At 60.0% G+C, this 15436-nt stretch overlaps 2 protein-coding genes across 2 annotated transcripts; one reads left to right on the plus strand and one right to left on the minus strand.

Moving 5' to 3' along the window:
• Positions 1–1074: 1074 nt before the first annotated feature.
• Positions 1075–8658, minus strand: SYCE1 (synaptonemal complex central element protein 1). Its single transcript, XM_036027481.1, has 13 exons — positions 8470–8658; positions 6097–6159; positions 5426–5485; positions 5023–5097; positions 4396–4443; positions 4090–4144; positions 3277–3366; positions 2957–3020; positions 2090–2156; positions 1898–2021; positions 1711–1821; positions 1474–1561; positions 1075–1236 (listed from the first exon to the last, which is right to left on the minus strand). The coding sequence occupies exons 1-13, from the start codon at positions 8537–8539 to the stop codon at positions 1144–1146; spliced, it is 1008 nt and encodes a 335-aa protein (XP_035883374.1). The 5' UTR covers positions 8540–8658; the 3' UTR covers positions 1075–1143.
• Positions 8659–11443: 2785 nt separating this feature from the next.
• Positions 11444–12180, plus strand: RTP5 (receptor transporter protein 5 (putative)). Its single transcript, XM_036027540.1, is given in 6 exon segments — positions 11444–11622; positions 11624–11727; positions 11730–11939; positions 11942–11977; positions 11980–12063; positions 12066–12180. Coding segments are annotated over 6 exon segments (723 nt in total). The 3' UTR covers positions 12176–12180.
• Positions 12181–15436: the final 3256 nt, after the last annotated feature.

A 15436-nucleotide genomic window follows, 5' to 3' on the forward strand; every position in this document is an offset into this window, starting at 1 on the left:
ACCAGTAAGTGTAAACGAAGTTACTTCCTATCTCTAGCTTTAGTTTTTTTTTTTTTTTTTACATAAATAGGTGTTGCATGTTGTCAAAGGCCTTTTAATCATCAGTTGAGCTGAGTTACTTTTTGTTGTGAAGTCTTCAGAATTAGTTCTACTCAGGGACTTGGCTGATTGCAGTTTTCTCAAAGTGATGTTCCCACCTCATTCGGGTGAACATATTAATTTCACGAGACTCATGTTTGACAGGACACAGCCGGTTCACGCACGCCACCAGTATGACCATCCCCATCTCAGAGCTAGACAACTGAGTCTGCATCTGAGGCTGGACACCTGAGCTCTCCAACCAACTGGACAAGGTCCCCTGGATGGGCTCTTCGTCTTCCGTGGAGCCAGAGTGCTTCGGTTGGGGGCCTGTGAGAGCCCCTTGCCAGCCCCACCACCCACTGTCCTGAGTGTGGGAACCATTCAAGACAGGGAACCTCCTTGGACTTAGTTCACTGTACCCTGACCCAGGAGCACAGACCTGACTCCCGACATTGCCCTCAACTGGGCCAGCACACGGGGCGGACCTGAAACAGGCCTCAGAGGCACACAGCCCCATGGGACCAGCTCCGAGCACACGGAGGTTTTCTAACATTACATTCTTGTAACAAGTGTCTCGTGTTTTGGGCCCACGAAAACACAATGCACACTTGGCTCCCAAATGCATTCTTTTTACAGCAGTCGGGGGTGACTGTGGGCATGCAACCGACAGGCTGTCTGCAGCACCTGGGTCCTCAGTGCTGGGGTTTCTGGGATTCTGTGGAGTCCAAACCGGAGCAAGAGACCCTCACAGGGAGGCTTCTCAGAGCCCTTGCACCTATCGTGAGAGGGTCTCAGGTCTGCATCCTCTGCCTGGGGACCCAGACCAGTAGGTCCTAGGGATGAGCGGACCAGAGACTATGAGGTTAGGGAAGTGTCTGAGTGCCCGCTGAGGCCAAGAGCCAGAGTGTGGCCAAGGATGCCCCACTCTCTGGGGTCAGGGGTCTAGAACCGCCCAATTCCAAGCCCTTGGCATAGACCCGGCTGAGGCAGCTGTGCAGAAATAGTGCCTTTATTTCCTGAAGCCCATGGCGCAGGCTCCAGGGCAGGGTGGTGCCTCCTTGCCTAGGACGGTATCAGGTCCTGCTTGGTGGGCAGCTCTGGGTAGCTCAGTGGGCAGCGTTTCTCCTCGCTGACTCTGAGGGGATTTGGATTGGTCTATGGGAGGTCAGGGTCTGAAATGGAAGCATCCCTGTGGCCACACCCTCCCAGGGCCTGTGCCTTCCCACCCCACCACTGCCAGCTTCTACACATTTGCTGGGGCTGTACCCTGTGGGAATGCTTTTCCCTGAAGACCATCCTCTGAGGACTCCCTGGGCCCCCTCCTTGCCTTCCCGCCCCCCAGTTCCTTTCATGAGCTGTCTCTGCTTCCTGCCACTTGACTCCAGGGCTCACAGCTTCTCCTGGGCTGGCCATGTCCTCTTGCTTGTCTTGGGCTTGAGCAATGACCTGGACTCCGAAGTTTTCCAGCTCCTCCTTCAGCCTAGATAGAAAGGGGTGGGCAGGAGAGTGGAGAGGGGGAGGGCAAGAGGAGGGGCAAGAAGGCAGGCAGAGACCAGGAGGCAGGGGCTGGAGACAGAGACCCTCTCTCCCAACCTCCCTCATGGGCTGGGGGAGGGGCTCCGTGCCCACCTCTGCTTCTTCTGCTGCAGCTGCTTGCACTTCTCCTGCAGCTGCTCATGGCGCTGGGCAGTGCTATCCAGGAGCTCCTGGGCCCTTCTGTTCTCTTCCTCGAACAGATGCCTGGGGCGCGGGCGGGGGCATCAGTGCTGGTAGCGTCCTCCCTCCGCCCCATCTCCCCACCCTGTCGCTGTCTTACACTGCAGCTGCTGCCTCCTGGCTGCGGAGGAAGAGCCCCTCGGTGATGGCAGAGCAGCCCTTGGCCCCAAACTGGGAGCACAGACGATGCTTCACGTCCTCCAGCTTTGCCTCCACCAATTTCTCTGCAGCAGAAGGGACAGTGGGGCGGGGCGGGGCGGGCTGGGGCCAACCAGAACCTCCCCATTCTCACCTTCCTTGAGCAACTGCTCCTTGCTGCTGTCCAGGGTGCCAATCTCTTGCGCCAGCTGCTCTGGCCTCTGAGGGGGTAGAAAGGAGGCCCATGCACACTCCTGTCTCCCCCATTCATCTCAGAAAGGCCTGCCTGGACCTAGTCTTCACTCGGCACGCCATACTTCCCACTACTCTGGCCCTCCAAGCATGCCAGGCAGTGTCCGGCCTCAGGGCCTCTGCACTGGCCACTGCCTCTGCTCAGAACTGTTTCTCCCCAGACACCTATGGGGCCAAGCTGGAGAGGCTCCGAAAGGGGTTAATGTTCAGGCATTTTCTAAGCTTTGAAAGCAGCCCTGGGGCAATTATTTCCTATAGTGGATGCTGCCAACACTACCAATCAGAGGTCTCCTCCAGAGAGTCAGTTACTGGCCCAGCACAGTGTCTCCTCCTCTTCCCTCTGCGTGGCCCCTCACTGAGCCCTTCCATCTGACATTCACTCTCTGCCCATTTTCTGGGTTGAAGGCTGGGGTCCTTGGTGGTAAACACTTCCCCCTCTTCACTGCTGTGCTGTGATGTCCCCAAACATGTCCATGGATCTCCCTGGTGTACGACCCCTCCTTGGGTCATCAAGATCCCTCCTGACCACTGAAGGGCCCTCAGAAGGCAGTGGGGATGGGCAGGCAGGACGAGTAACAAGGAGGAAAGTGGGAGGCAGCGAGGGAGGTGCTGAGGCTCTGACTGGAGGCGATTCTCACGTATAGCCACCAGGGCTTGCTCGGGCAGTGGGTGTGGCGGGTGATAGAAAGGAAGCCTGGAGGACGACCCTGAATTTTGGAACTGGTTCTGCTGGGGAAGGTGGGGAAGGTGGCTTCTTTGAGTGACTCACATGGAATTCCCAGAGGTCCTTGTGCTGGCCCATCAGATCTTCCAACTGTTCCTCGAAATCCAATCTGGGGGCCAACCACACAGGATGAGGGGTCACGGGGCGAGACCCCTCCCAACCTGGCCCGGGCCAGGGATCTTCATTCACAGCCCTGGAGCACTGCCCATGTTCCTGGCTCTGCTTGAAGCACCTTCACTGCCCTGACCCGCAGCTCAGCCAGTTCTTCTGACCTCACCCCTGGCAACAGCCGCACCCACAGTCCCTTCCATCTCTCCCTCCACCCGGCCTCGCCGCCCTCCCCGCCCCCAGGCACTGGGCTTTACCTCAGCTGCCTCTGTTTGCGCTTCTCTTCCTCAATCTCCAAGTTCAGTGCAGAAATCCGCTCCTTGCAGTCCTGCAGCAGGGTCTGCTTCCTGTGAAGAGGCGAGGAGCCCTCAAGACACCTTCTCCGAATGCGTCCCCAGGAAGTGGCTGGGGTGGGGCTGCCGCCTCCCCTGTCAAGGTCTGCTCTAGCCTTCCAGATGGGGGTTCTTCTAACTTCGTGGGGGGAACATGAGCGCATGGCCCTTGGAAATACCTTTGTGAGGATCAGGGAGACTGACGTGGGTGTGGTCAAGTGCAGAAGCACACACACGTTAATCTCCTCTGACTTCCCCAAACAGGTCCAGTCTTAGCATGCCAGGGCTCAGTGCCTCTGGCTGCAAGCTGGGCTGCGTAAGTGCTCAGGAGGTGGGGAGGTGGACGCACAAATAGCTGGGTGGGTGGGAAGGCAGTGGGTGACTGGTGAGAGGCTGAGAGGACAGAGGGTTGGCCCAACCCCTCCATGAAGGGACAGATGGGAAGGTGAGAGAGCAGGCAGTCAAGGAGCCCGTGGGAAGAGCAGAAGGCACAGAATGAAAACCCGCTGAAGGAGCTGAACTGGTGCTGTGGTGAAAGAACGATGATCCCGGCGAGACCACCTGTGACAGGACTGCAGGAGCGAGACGAGAAGACGCGCCTGTGGCCTGTCCCTCCGACAGAAGGAGAACACTAGAGCTGTGGGCTGCGTGGCGTCCCTTCCTTTCTTTACCAGAGGGCGGGGCAGGGTGGGGCAGGGCGGGGCAGAGCAGGGGGAGGCGGCCCTGAGGAGCTCTCACCTCTGCGCCTCACTCTCCTTCTCCTGGCAGTGCAGCCGGAGGGTCCGGAGGGTCTCTGCAGGGAGAGGAACCGGGGGCTCCGAGAGAGCCCCTCACGGCATCAGGTTTGTGGAGAGGTAACAGGGTCCCATCATGTGGCGTCTTCGTGGACACCTGGTGGGACTTTGTCACTGACTGCAAGTCTGGTGGGAGCCACAAGAGGCATGCAAGCTGATTCCAGTTTCAAAAGGCTTCGGTGGGTCTGCAGGCAGTGAGCTCCCAAGGGCAGCAAAGGCAGAAGCCTGGGGATGGTGTAGCCGCAATTACCTTGCTTTTTGCTCAAGGTCTCTTTCAGGCGCACCTTCTCTCCACTCACTGGAAAACACAGCCACACGTTCAGTCCTCAGGGACCACCCAATGCACCCTCAGGGACTGGGCTTGCCTACAGTCACATGGGTGGTTTGGTACAGCCCTACCCCAAAACACCAATGTGGACCCCTCCAGGCAAACTCCCTCCACACTCCCTGTGAGCACCAAAGGGCCCTGATGTTGGTAATGGGTGGCTGTGAGGACCCTGCAGAATAGAGATGTTTACAGAGAGCGGAGAGCCAAAGTAAACACATCACATGAGCAAGGGCTGTGAAGAAACACGCCAGCGGTGGGGGCATGTGATCAGGTGGTACAGGGTGTTGTCTTTAGATGGGACGACTGGGATGGGTTCTCCCTGACCACGGAACATTTGAGCTGGGAACTGAATGATGATGTAAAGCAACAGGAACCTATATTATCTGGAGGGAAGAGCCCAGCAAAGGCCCTGAGGTGGAAGTATGGTAGGACCCGAGGTTGGAGAGGGGCCAGGGGCCCTTGGCCGCAGCAAAGAAGCTGAGTGTCTGGAAAACTGGGTCCAGGAAGGCATGACACTGAGGACCTTGGAGTGAGCCCCAGAGCGCTTACGTGAGTCTAGCTCCTTCTGCAGGGCCTCCCAGACAGTCCGGGCCTCTCCCAGCTCTTCGCTGGCTTTCTTTTTTGCTGTCCCCAAAAGGAAGAAGGACATTGTGAAAGTGCGGCCTCCAGCTGCACCATTCCTTGCAAAGAGTAACATTTTACAGCTGTCTTCAAGCAAAACTAGAGGGGCCCTGATGTTACAAAGCAGGAAAACAAGGTTTCCAGAGGCCTTCCTGTGGGGCTCTGCTGGCAGCAGGCCCAGGTCAATGGGCACATGACTGTGACAACTGCTTTGGGATCAAGCTTGGTTTAATGCCCTGCTGGTGCTGTTGTGAAACAGTAATTTCTGGACCAGGGGTCCTGCAACTCACATGGCTGCGCCTGGCTTACAAACCAAGGTTCCTGAGCTCACCTTGTTGAACCTCATTAATCCGGTTAATCAGGACCTCAACCCGGGGCTCTAGGCTTCCCGCTGCAGAAGGAAAGAAGGCTGAGTGAAGATTGCAGGGCAGGCGGGGTGGGTGGGACCGCCGCGGGGGCTCTCACTGCAGGTAGGGGAGACAAGGAACAGATACACCGAGACACTGACTCAGGCTATAGTAACCGTAGTCAGGAGAAATAGAGGGGAAGGGACTGAAGATGGAAGGAGCAGGACATAATTCTTCAGATACAGGAAAGGCTGGAGGGTCCTGAATCAAGGGAGGGGACAGGCTCTGCACTCCGTGGGTGGGAGTGGGAGGCAGTCAGTGCAGAGGTCCGCGTGGCGGTGGGGGAGTGGGGGTGTGGAGCGGAGAGCAGCAGGGGTGAGGTCGAGGGCAGGGAGGTGGAGGTTGAAACCCGGGTTTAACTGAATGCAGTGGGAATCAAATGGGTGCAGCAAGGGGGCTGCAACTGCGTTTTGAGAAAAAGTTTTGCTTGCTACCTGCTTATATTTTGATTTTGGATCATGGGTCCATATTTTAATTTAAAGGAATTAAGTTTTAAAATTAAGAGTAATGAGTTCATTTCCCAAGGCCATGAACTGTAGGGTCTGGAATTGAATCCATTTCTGTCTGAGCCTGAGTTACAAGGGAGACATATGACCTTTCTGCAACTTCTTCACCATCTCCATCAAGTCTTCAACTCTCTGTGTGGACTGGGCCGTCCCTGTGGAGATAAAACGGGACATCTCAGAATCCTGTGAGAGAGAGGGGCTCGAGGAAGGGTCTGCCAGCCTTGGGCTGGGACTGAGGTGGACACTGCACGAGAGGTAAACTGAGTCTTTTCACGGTCAGCTGTTCCTAAAGGGAGGAACGACACAGAGATATCCCCTTGGTAAGACTCAGGGTACACGACAGGATGCACCTTGCCGCTGATATTGTTCAAAGTTTGGTCGAACTCCTGATGGAACAACAAGAGAAAAGAAAGGAGGGATGTGAAAAGCTGGAAGCAAGGAATCAGAACTCACCGTAACTGGCAGACAGCACAATCAACTGGAAAGTGCTAGAGAATCTTATTTTAAAAAAACCTACGAGGAATAGTAAGACAGCTTGGTAAGATGTCTCACTTAAGGACATACAAATACAAATAGCTTCTCTATGTACAATCAGTCATTACCCTGAAGCTTCCCAGTAAAATGGTTCATACTGACTTGCTCATAATCAATATGGGCACTTACTCTTTCACTCCCTAATGAAGTAGATCTATTACCACTGGCACTATCATCACAAGGAAGGTAGCCAGACTTTACGAGACACTGGATGTGCTCCTACAGGCTCTTGACCAGGAACGACACACACTTACTAAGCCTCTCGATCTAAACACTAACTCAGAGGAAACGCAGGCACAGAAGGACACGTTGCACTGCTCATGGGTGCGAACGGAGCAGCATTCAGACTGGGAGGCTCCGCAGGAGAAGCAGCCCCGCTTCTCTAACAAATAAATTCTGGGGAGCAGGGAGACCCTTGCAGACTTGAAGAGATTATTCATTAAAAGGACATGTTAACCAGTCTCAGGAAATGGACCACACATCGATCTTGATGCAAACAAATGCACGTTTGAAACGATTGAGGACACAATCAGGGAAACTTGAAAATGGACTGGATACCCAGTGAAACAAGGCAGTTATGTAGCTAATGGCCCTGCGTTTGGTTTTCTGGAGAGTACTAACCCTGCAGACAACTCGTAGAGGTGTACATGGAAGTGCCCGCGGATTCTGTGCTTTGATGCCTGCAATGCTTTGAGTGAACGAGTGGAGTGGGTGAGGACAAAGAGCAAACCCGATCATCACGGAAGATGAAAGACGGGTTCGTGGAGTAATTACACTTGTCTCGAAACTTTGTATATGTTTAAATTTTTCATGGTACAAAGTCATAGCCCTGGCTGGTGAGGCTCAGTGGCTTGAGGGGTCGCTGGTTCGATTCCCAGCCAGGGACCATGCCTGGGTTTCGGGCCAGGCCCCCAGCAGGGGGCGCGCGAGAGACAACCACGCAGTGATGTTCCCCCCTTTCTCCCTCCCTTCCCCTTTCTAGAAATAAATATTTTTTAAAAGTTAAAAAAAATCAGCCCACCAACCAACTACTCAATACAGAAAAGCTAAACCACCCTTGCAGCAGGAGAGTGGGGAAGTTCACCGAAAACCACACGGACGGCCGGGGATGGTCGAAAAGACGCACGGCCTCCGTCATCGCGACAGTGGAGACAGCCGCTCACTGTGCCCGCCGCGAACACGCCCGTGCCCGGCCCGGCGGCCGCGGCCACGGTCCGAGGACGCCGCCACCCTCGGTTACGCGTTCCCGGCCGCGCGCCGCGGCAGGACGCGGCGAGGACCACAGCGCAGGGTTCACGCCTCGCCGCGTGCACGTCCCGCGCGGTCCCAGTTCCGAGAGCCCGCGTTCCCCGGGCCGCGTTTGCGGCCCACAGCCCGGCTGGAAGGTCTCCGTTCCCCGGTGCGTGTCGCCGGAGGGAAGCGCGGGGAAGCGGCGAAGCCCTGGGGAGGGGGCCGGCTGCCGCCTCGCGACCCAGTCGGAGCGGGCGGAGCCCCCTACTTGCGACCTGTTTTACCTCAAAGTTGCAAAAGCAGCGCCGGCAGCGCCTGCACGCCCTACACCAGGTGCCCCACCTTGTCTGATCTCGCTCCGGCCCCGCCAGGCCTGCAGGGACGCCGGCGGCCGAGCACGCGCGCGCCGCGGACGGCCCGCCGTCAGTTAGGGCCGGACGGCGGCCTCTGACCCCGCGCGAGGGGCGCTCCCCGCGCCAGCGCGACCACGCAGGCCCCGCAGGACGCCGCGCGAGATCAGACAAGCCGCTCACTTCTGCGCTCCCCGCAGGACCCGAGCCCCCTCCTTGCGGGTCCTCCTCCGGTGCCGCCGCGCCGCGCTGAGCGCAGCCCGCCCCGCAAACCGCCCGCCCGACCGCGGGATTCGGAGGGAGAGGCCGCCTGCGCTCCTCACAGAGGCCCGCGCCGCCCGGCTGTACCTGCGGCCTGCCCAGCCCGGCCCGCGGTTCCCGGGGGCTCCGCCCTGGAAGGCCCGGGCCGCGCCGCCATCTCCTCTCAGCTCGAGGGCCCCAGGCGGTAGGTGCCTTCGCGGGGACGCGGGAAAGCCGGGCGGGGGCGGGGCGTCTGAAGCACGCCTGCGCAGTGTGCTCCGTTCCCCTTCCCGCCAGACGTTCGGGTTTCTGACCCGCGCGGGTGAGGGTCCTGGAGCGGCTGGAAGAGGGGAGGGCTGTGTGCAGACTTCCGGCGGGCGACTGGCGAATGGCAGGAGCCTGTGGTCTGCGCATGTGTGGAGGCTCCCCAGGGCCTGTGCCGCCGGGCGTCGCTGGCGCTGCAGCACGTGCTCCTGGGAGGCTCGCAGGGCGCGGAGCCTCTCACCGCACAGACCACGGCTTTGCGGTGGCAGCAACAGCAACGGCTCTGCGGGGGCGCTCTGGAGCGAGGCACGGCCGGCCCCAAGCAGCAGTTTCGGCTGCTCCTTTCGGGTGGGTGCAGAGGTGAGCATGAAGCTGGGGCCAGACCCTCGTTGGGCCCAGCTGGGTCCCGAGGCTGGCCGCGCCTCCCTGTGGATGGGCAGGGCCGGAGGGGGCCCGAGGGGTGAGCCGTGTCGGTGTCTGCAGGGAGGGCAGTGGGTGCAGGGACGGCGGCCGGTCGGGCACGAGGGGGTCCTGGCCTGCAGGTGGTCACCTGGGGTTGTGCAGGTGGAGGCGAGGCCTCGGATGGGCCGGCGCCCACCCAGCCTGGCCGCTTGCTGCCTTGAGGAATTCCCGTTTTTCGGGAGAGGTGAGGCCGGCAGGCCTGGGTGCTTCCCAGCCTGTCCCGTGTGTACAGTCTGTCTGAGACGCCATAGGAGCAGGTTCCAGCACCGCGTGTGCAGAGCCCTGCCCTGAGCGCCAGCTCTCAGTGCCGCTCCTCCGTAGACGGGAATAGTAACCATAGCAAGAGGGAACACTGAATGGACATGCCTGTGTGAAAGTTGCTATCCTCACCACGCACAGGGTTACTTCACTGAAGCTTTTACGCAGCCTGAACCGGCTCCCCTCACCCACTCTGCTCCAGCCACCAGGCTTCTTCCTCAAAACTAAGAGGCTTAGACCCACCTCGACCCTTTACAAAGAAAGGCTGTCACCTCTACCAAGAGCACCCTTCCAAAGGGTCAAAACTTGAGTTGTCACTTCAAGGCTAATATGCCTTTTACAAGTCCATCCCTCCCATGATAAGGCTGTGAAAAAATCACAGGGCCAGTGTTAGGACTGAACGTCAAGGTAAGGGTCTGAGTCTGGACCAAGGTCACGGAAAGGGTCAGTGGTCAATGTCAGAGGCCAGATTTAGAATCACTTCTCATTGTTAGGGTCAGGGTGAGGCAGGTTAGTAAGAAGGTAGGAAATTCCTTGGCAAATGGAATGGGGAACCTGAGACAACTGAGCAAGTAACAGCCAGCTAAGAAATCAAGAGATCTTGTTTTCCCTAACTGAGGACACTTAGGAGCAGATGGTTGACACCTCTTCTCCCCAACCAGAGAGTGAGTAGCTTAAATCACCCTGGTCAAGGAGAGAGATGACAGAGACCCAAAGGTGCCATTAACATCAGCCAACCCCCCACATGGATGAATTCAGGGGCATAAATAACAAAAACCATTGAGAGCCAGGCAAAAATGCAAGATAAAAGGGAAGCTGACCAGAGAATGATCCCAAACTGTCTATACGCTCATTCTGATGCACCAGCATGCCAAAGAACACAGCTGTAAATCCGTTGAATATTCTGGGCATCCGGGGCAGGCCCTCCTGTGCACCAGGGGAAGCGTGGGTCCAGACAGACAGAGCTCAGACGGGAGGCTCCGAGGATTTCCAGTGTGTGCCGGTGCTCACGAATGGTCTTCTGAATCAGGGTGTGGTGCTCCCATTCTCTCCTGCCGTTTCATAGAGGGTTCCAGAACGTCTCCCTGAAGTGAAGAGCACCCAGCTCGTGTTTTATGATGCTGTTACTCTTTTAGAGGCTCTAGTTTTCTCGAGCATCAGGGCATCGCTTTCCAAGCAGAAATACTTCCGAGCACACACACTGTGCCGGCTGCTGTCCTGGGTGCTGAAAATGGAGCCGACCGAAAACCCCAGCTCCTTCCCAGGGAGGAGTGCCTGAGAGAGCAAACAGCACCCCTGTGGCAGGCTGACTAGCAGTGATGGAGTGGTGAGTTTGAGGGGGACTGGGGACTCGACCTTAGGACAACAAGGAAGGCTTCTTGAATGCAAGGGCATTTGAACAAAGATCAGAAGGAAGTGATTACGTTCAGGGGATCAATACATCTTGACTCAGTGAATTTATATAGTATACCAAGAACTTCCACTTATAGCAGTACATGTGCAGGAGATAACACACCTGGCTCTTGTGTTCCACACACCTGGCTTCAGCCACCTGCAGTCATGGAAGACCATGCGTTTGGTCTGACCCCAGACCCTGTCTGGAGCAGTGACCAACAGGGCTTGTTCCAACCCCTGTGCACACACCTGTGGGCTCGTTCGGCTCCATCCACAGTGGTGGCCACCAGCCCTTCGTGGCACAGCCCCAGGACCCCCGTCCAGGGCTGAGACCCTGCATTTGCTCAGTGCATTTCTTCACAGGCTCACACCCCTTCCTGCACTTGAAATAGATTCCAGTTCACACTTAGTTTAAGTTCTGGCAATCTTTTAAAAAAATGTTTATTGATTATGCTGTTGCAGTTGTCCCAGTTTCCCCACCTTTGCCGCCCTCTGCCTGGTGCTAGGGTGACCCTGCATGTGTCAGGCCAGGCCAGCCCCCAGCCCAGTTGTGGTGCCCATCTGATGAAGAGGTGTTTGCCCTTCAGTCTGTGGGCTGCAGGGAAGGGCCGTGCACCTGCGTCTGGTCCCTGTACAGACGGGGGTGAGTCATAGAGCTGGTGCTGGGTGCCCTGTGCACCCGCCAGGCCAAGGATTGTGAAGCATGGGGGCAGGTCACCCTCCCTTCCACTCACTGCCCTTCCTCTTGGGCTGCCGGTGGGGCCGGTCCTCCGCCCACATGCACACTGCGTTCCACAGGTGGTGGGTTGAGGACAGCTGCCTGGGGCTGGTGAAGATGTGCATCTGGGCCCTGTGGTGCCAGCTGGGCCTGCCAGACACCCAGACACTGCCAGGTGAGGCTGCTGACCCCGCAGCTCTTCCTCAGCAAGCTGGCCCTGTTTGTCCTGCAGAAGTGCTGCCAGCAGAGCATCTGCTCTGACCAGTGGCCCAGGTCTGCTTCAGGGTGTCTGCTTCTTTCCGGAGCTGCAGCATCACACAGGCCAGGCCAGCCCAGAGCAGCGGCCCCATGGTCGATTGCATCTGGAGCTCCATCCCCCGCTCTGTGCTGGAACCCCTCTCTGAGAGCAGCCACTGCTTTAGCAAGGACGTGAGCTTCGTCACCATCCCCTTCGCCTTGGGGTGTGTGGGCAGGGACAGGTCTGTGTCAGCCCTGGAGCAAGTTCTCCCAGAGAAGCCACCCCTGGGGGCTGCTGATCATGCACAGGGACTCCAGTCTCAGGGCCTTACCCAGCAGCCTGGGAGCCTTGGTCAGCATCAGGGCCCCACCCTCCATGGCAAAGGCCACCTGCTCAGCAGCATCAAGTCCTTCCAGGTCAGAGGCTTCGTCTTCAAGTGCTGCGGCTTCCTTTCCCACCAGGACAGCACCCGGGTGTGACCTAGTGGCAGGGGCAGACCCACCACAGAGGCTGCCCTGCCTGGGTCCTGCACCTGAGGCTTCACAGAGAGGGGTAAGCTCTCCACCGGCTTCCCCTCCTCCTTGGACAATGCCACCCAGGGCCCGACTTCCTCCCTGATCTCTGTGGCCCCAGACCTTCCCTTTGGTCCCCGACAGGCTGCAGCCATGGAGGCCTCGGTCCAGCAGGGAGGAGGATTTCTCACTGGGGGGGCGGGAATGGCTGGTGGTGGCAGTGTTCTGACCCCAACAAAGGAGTGTGGACTTGGGTGTTCCTGGCCTTCTGCGTCTTCTGGACGTGGCACCTGTGCACGTCTGTCCCCGGCAGCCCTCAGCCACAAGTGTGCGCAGCGCTGCCGCCCTTCCCCCGCCCTGCCCCTCTGTCCTGCGGCGCTGCTGGGCACCGAACAAAGCACGCCCCTCAGCTGAGGCCACTCTCTCGGCCTGTGGGGCCCAGGTGAGTGTGCCAGTGGTGTGGGTACCCGTGTCTGTGGCTGCTGTCATAGTTCACCACCGACCAGGGGACACAAACCGCCGAAATTGAGTGCCCAAGGCTCTGGGAAGGAAGGTGGACAGGGTCTCCCGGGCTGGTGTGGTCCTGGACCCTGCTCCCCACTCACCCCTCCCTGACCCTGGCCCTTCCGCTCCCCGGTCCCAGCTCCACCGAGACGGGGCCGGCAGGCAGCACTGGGAGCTGTGTCCAGCAGTGCGCGTCTCCCCCGGCTCGTCGCACCGAGCGCACCGCCCTCGAGGGCCGTCCGTGCTGCTGCAGACGGCTGCCGGGTCCCCCCCCCCCCACCTCCTCCCCGCCCCCGGCTCTGGGCCGAGCCGTGCCCCCTCACATCCACGCCCACAGCGCACACTGTGTCCACTCCTCCGCCACAGACTCGGGCTTGCGTCTGCGCCTGGGCTGCTGTGGATGACGCTGTGGTGCGGACGGGGGTGCAGGCGCGTTTCTGAGGGGGCGGCGCATGTGTCTCTCGTGAGGACCTGTCACGTCACCTGGACAGCCCGGGAGAACCCCCTCCCCGCCCTTGCCACGGAAGCCAGGCACGCACAGGTTCCCGGCCTCGAGACCTGGACGCTGCGGGAGGGTGTTGCTCCGCCACCACTGTCCACGGCAGGCCGCCGCAGCCACGTCTTCCCGAACGGGGAGTCTGTTTGCTCGGGCTCACCCCCCACCCCCCCCACCGGGGCTGCCTCCGGGTCCAGGCTGTGCCCAGGCGACCCCGGGTCCTCCGTCCCCGCTGGCCTCCCCTCAGTGACTCCAGACCCCCGAGACAGCCGCTGCTACGGGAGAAAACGAACATCCCCTTTGCTCCAGGCTGCGTGGCTGAGCCCACCCTCAGGCCCCTGGGCCTGTTTCCTCCTCCTTCGGAGAGAGAAGAGGTGCTCTGCCACAGCTCCGCCCCTGGAGCTGGGGTTTCAGGGACCCCCTCCCCCGACACACACTTGTTCTCCTGGGGGTTACAAAGGACCCCAGTAAGGCCGAGCCCCACGAGGAGCCAGGGGGCTGGGTCCCGCCCAGCTCTCCCCACCCACCGGCCTCCGTGGCCGCCTTCTCCCTGCCCCTCCTCACCGAGCGCCTCCCAGCCTTGGAGCCTGGCCCCACTCTGCCGGAGGACAGATGCCGGTGGATCAGTGACACAGAGTGAGGACGAGGCTGGTGGACGCCTGTGTTCCTGCGATGCTGGCTACGGCGGTCAGTGGAGGGTGCTTGTGTCTCTGGGATCGTGACAGACAGCAGGAGGGTGTGGCAGTTGTGGGGGTTCTGCATGGTCCCCCAAAGGCAGGACTGTGCCCTTCCAGCCAACGGGCCGGTCTGATGCCTCCGTTTGTGGTGCTGACAGCAGCGCATTCCAAGTGTGTCCTCGGGCAAAGTGACCTCCAGCAGCAGCCTGGGGCTTTGCGAGCAGAAGTGAGCGACTGCTATTCTCAAGCTGCTTTGGGGCTGCAATTCTCCAGGCTCCCCTGGGTGCTTGTCAGCGGAATCTCCTGGGTCACGACGCACAGTGACGGGAGTTGGTGGTGCCCGAGGAGCTGTGCTGCGAGAGGCCCGTGCGGTGGTCTCTCCCCTCGTTCTCCTGGGCTTTCCGGGCCCCGGCCCTGCGGTCAGCTCCGGAAACGCTGCCTGCGGAAGTGTCGGGCACAGCAGTCCCCGGCTGCTGCAGTCAGAGCCTGGTCTCCGGGGAGCCCTCTGGAGAGGCCCTGCCCTGGGCAAAGCCGTGTGCCTCCCCCACCCACACCCCCGACCCCGCCTTTGCCAACTCAGCAAAGCAGACCCCGAACCAATGAGCAGCTAAACCTGGAGACGAGGGGAGACCCCGGAGGAGCCACAGCCGAACTCCAGCCCCAAACCACATGCTGCGCATTGCCAGGGCAGGCGCAGTGGCCGCAGCTGGGCGCCTGCCAGGGAGAACGTGGGCTGTGGAGCTGGGGCGCAAATGTGCGCTGGCCTGGCCTGGCCTGGCCTGGCCGGGGCCCTCAGCGGCCCGTTTGGTAGAATGTGGGGAAGAGAGGCGGACGGAAGTTCACGTCCAGTCGGCTCTCTGGCACTGAAAGGGCTCTGGGGTCGTGACGCCGCGGTCTCAGGGCACGGACCTGGGGCCAAAGCGGGCTGCCAGGACGGGGCCGCGGCCACCGCCCCTTTGTGGAGAACTTGTCCCTGTGACGCCGGGTCGGGCGCCCTGGGGCAGCTGTCCGCGCCTCTCCAGGCCCCGCGGTGCGCCCGCCCGCCGGGCCCCAGGCCTGCGCGGACACGCTCTGTGCTCTCGGAAGAGGCAACTGGAGGACCCGGGGCCACTGCCCGGAGCCTGAGGCCCCGGGTTCTCCGAACCAAGGCGGTGCCCACTGCCTGCCGGGGCCTGAGCCCCGTGCCGTGCGGGAACTCTGCCTTTCGGGGCGCGGGCACAAGTGCGGGGCGCGGTCCCTGCTGGTCCCCGACGGGAAGGGAATGCTGGCGGCTGCCAGGCAGGGAGAAATCTTGGCCCGGATGCACAGGAAGGTTCCGGAACTGGCTCCGGGAGCACGGAACCTGGACTGGGAGCCTGTTCCCCACGCGCCGCGGGACGCCCAGTTGGTGCGGCTGCGGAAGCAGGTGCGCCGCCCTGGGGGCCGGGAAGACGGTGAGGAGGAGGGTCCTCAGAGGGCCATGGAGGAACGTTGCTCGTGGGCCACAGAGGCCTGACGTGTGCCCCTCTGCCTTCCTGCCAGACCCTTCCAGATGCGCCGTTTCCCCAGAGG

This window comes from Phyllostomus discolor, chromosome 5 (genome assembly GCF_004126475.2).
Source record: "Phyllostomus discolor isolate MPI-MPIP mPhyDis1 chromosome 5, mPhyDis1.pri.v3, whole genome shotgun sequence".
NCBI lineage: Eukaryota > Metazoa > Chordata > Mammalia > Chiroptera > Phyllostomidae > Phyllostomus > Phyllostomus discolor.

What these genes read in the sequence shown, in the direction of transcription:
- SYCE1 (XM_036027481.1), bottom strand. Translation starts at nt 8,539, where the DNA reads ATGGCGGCGCGGCCCGGGCCTTCCAGGGCGGAGCCCCCGGGAACCGCG. An exon ending in AGGACCTCTGGGAATTCCAT is followed by an intron (nt 2,157 to 2,956) that starts GTGAGTCACTCA and finishes CTACCCCCTCAG; the next exon opens with AGGCCAGAGCAGCTGGCGCA. An exon ending in TGGCCAGCCCAGGAGAAGCT is followed by an intron (nt 1,237 to 1,473) that starts GTGAGCCCTGGA and finishes GACCTCCCATAG; the next exon opens with ACCAATCCAAATCCCCTCAG.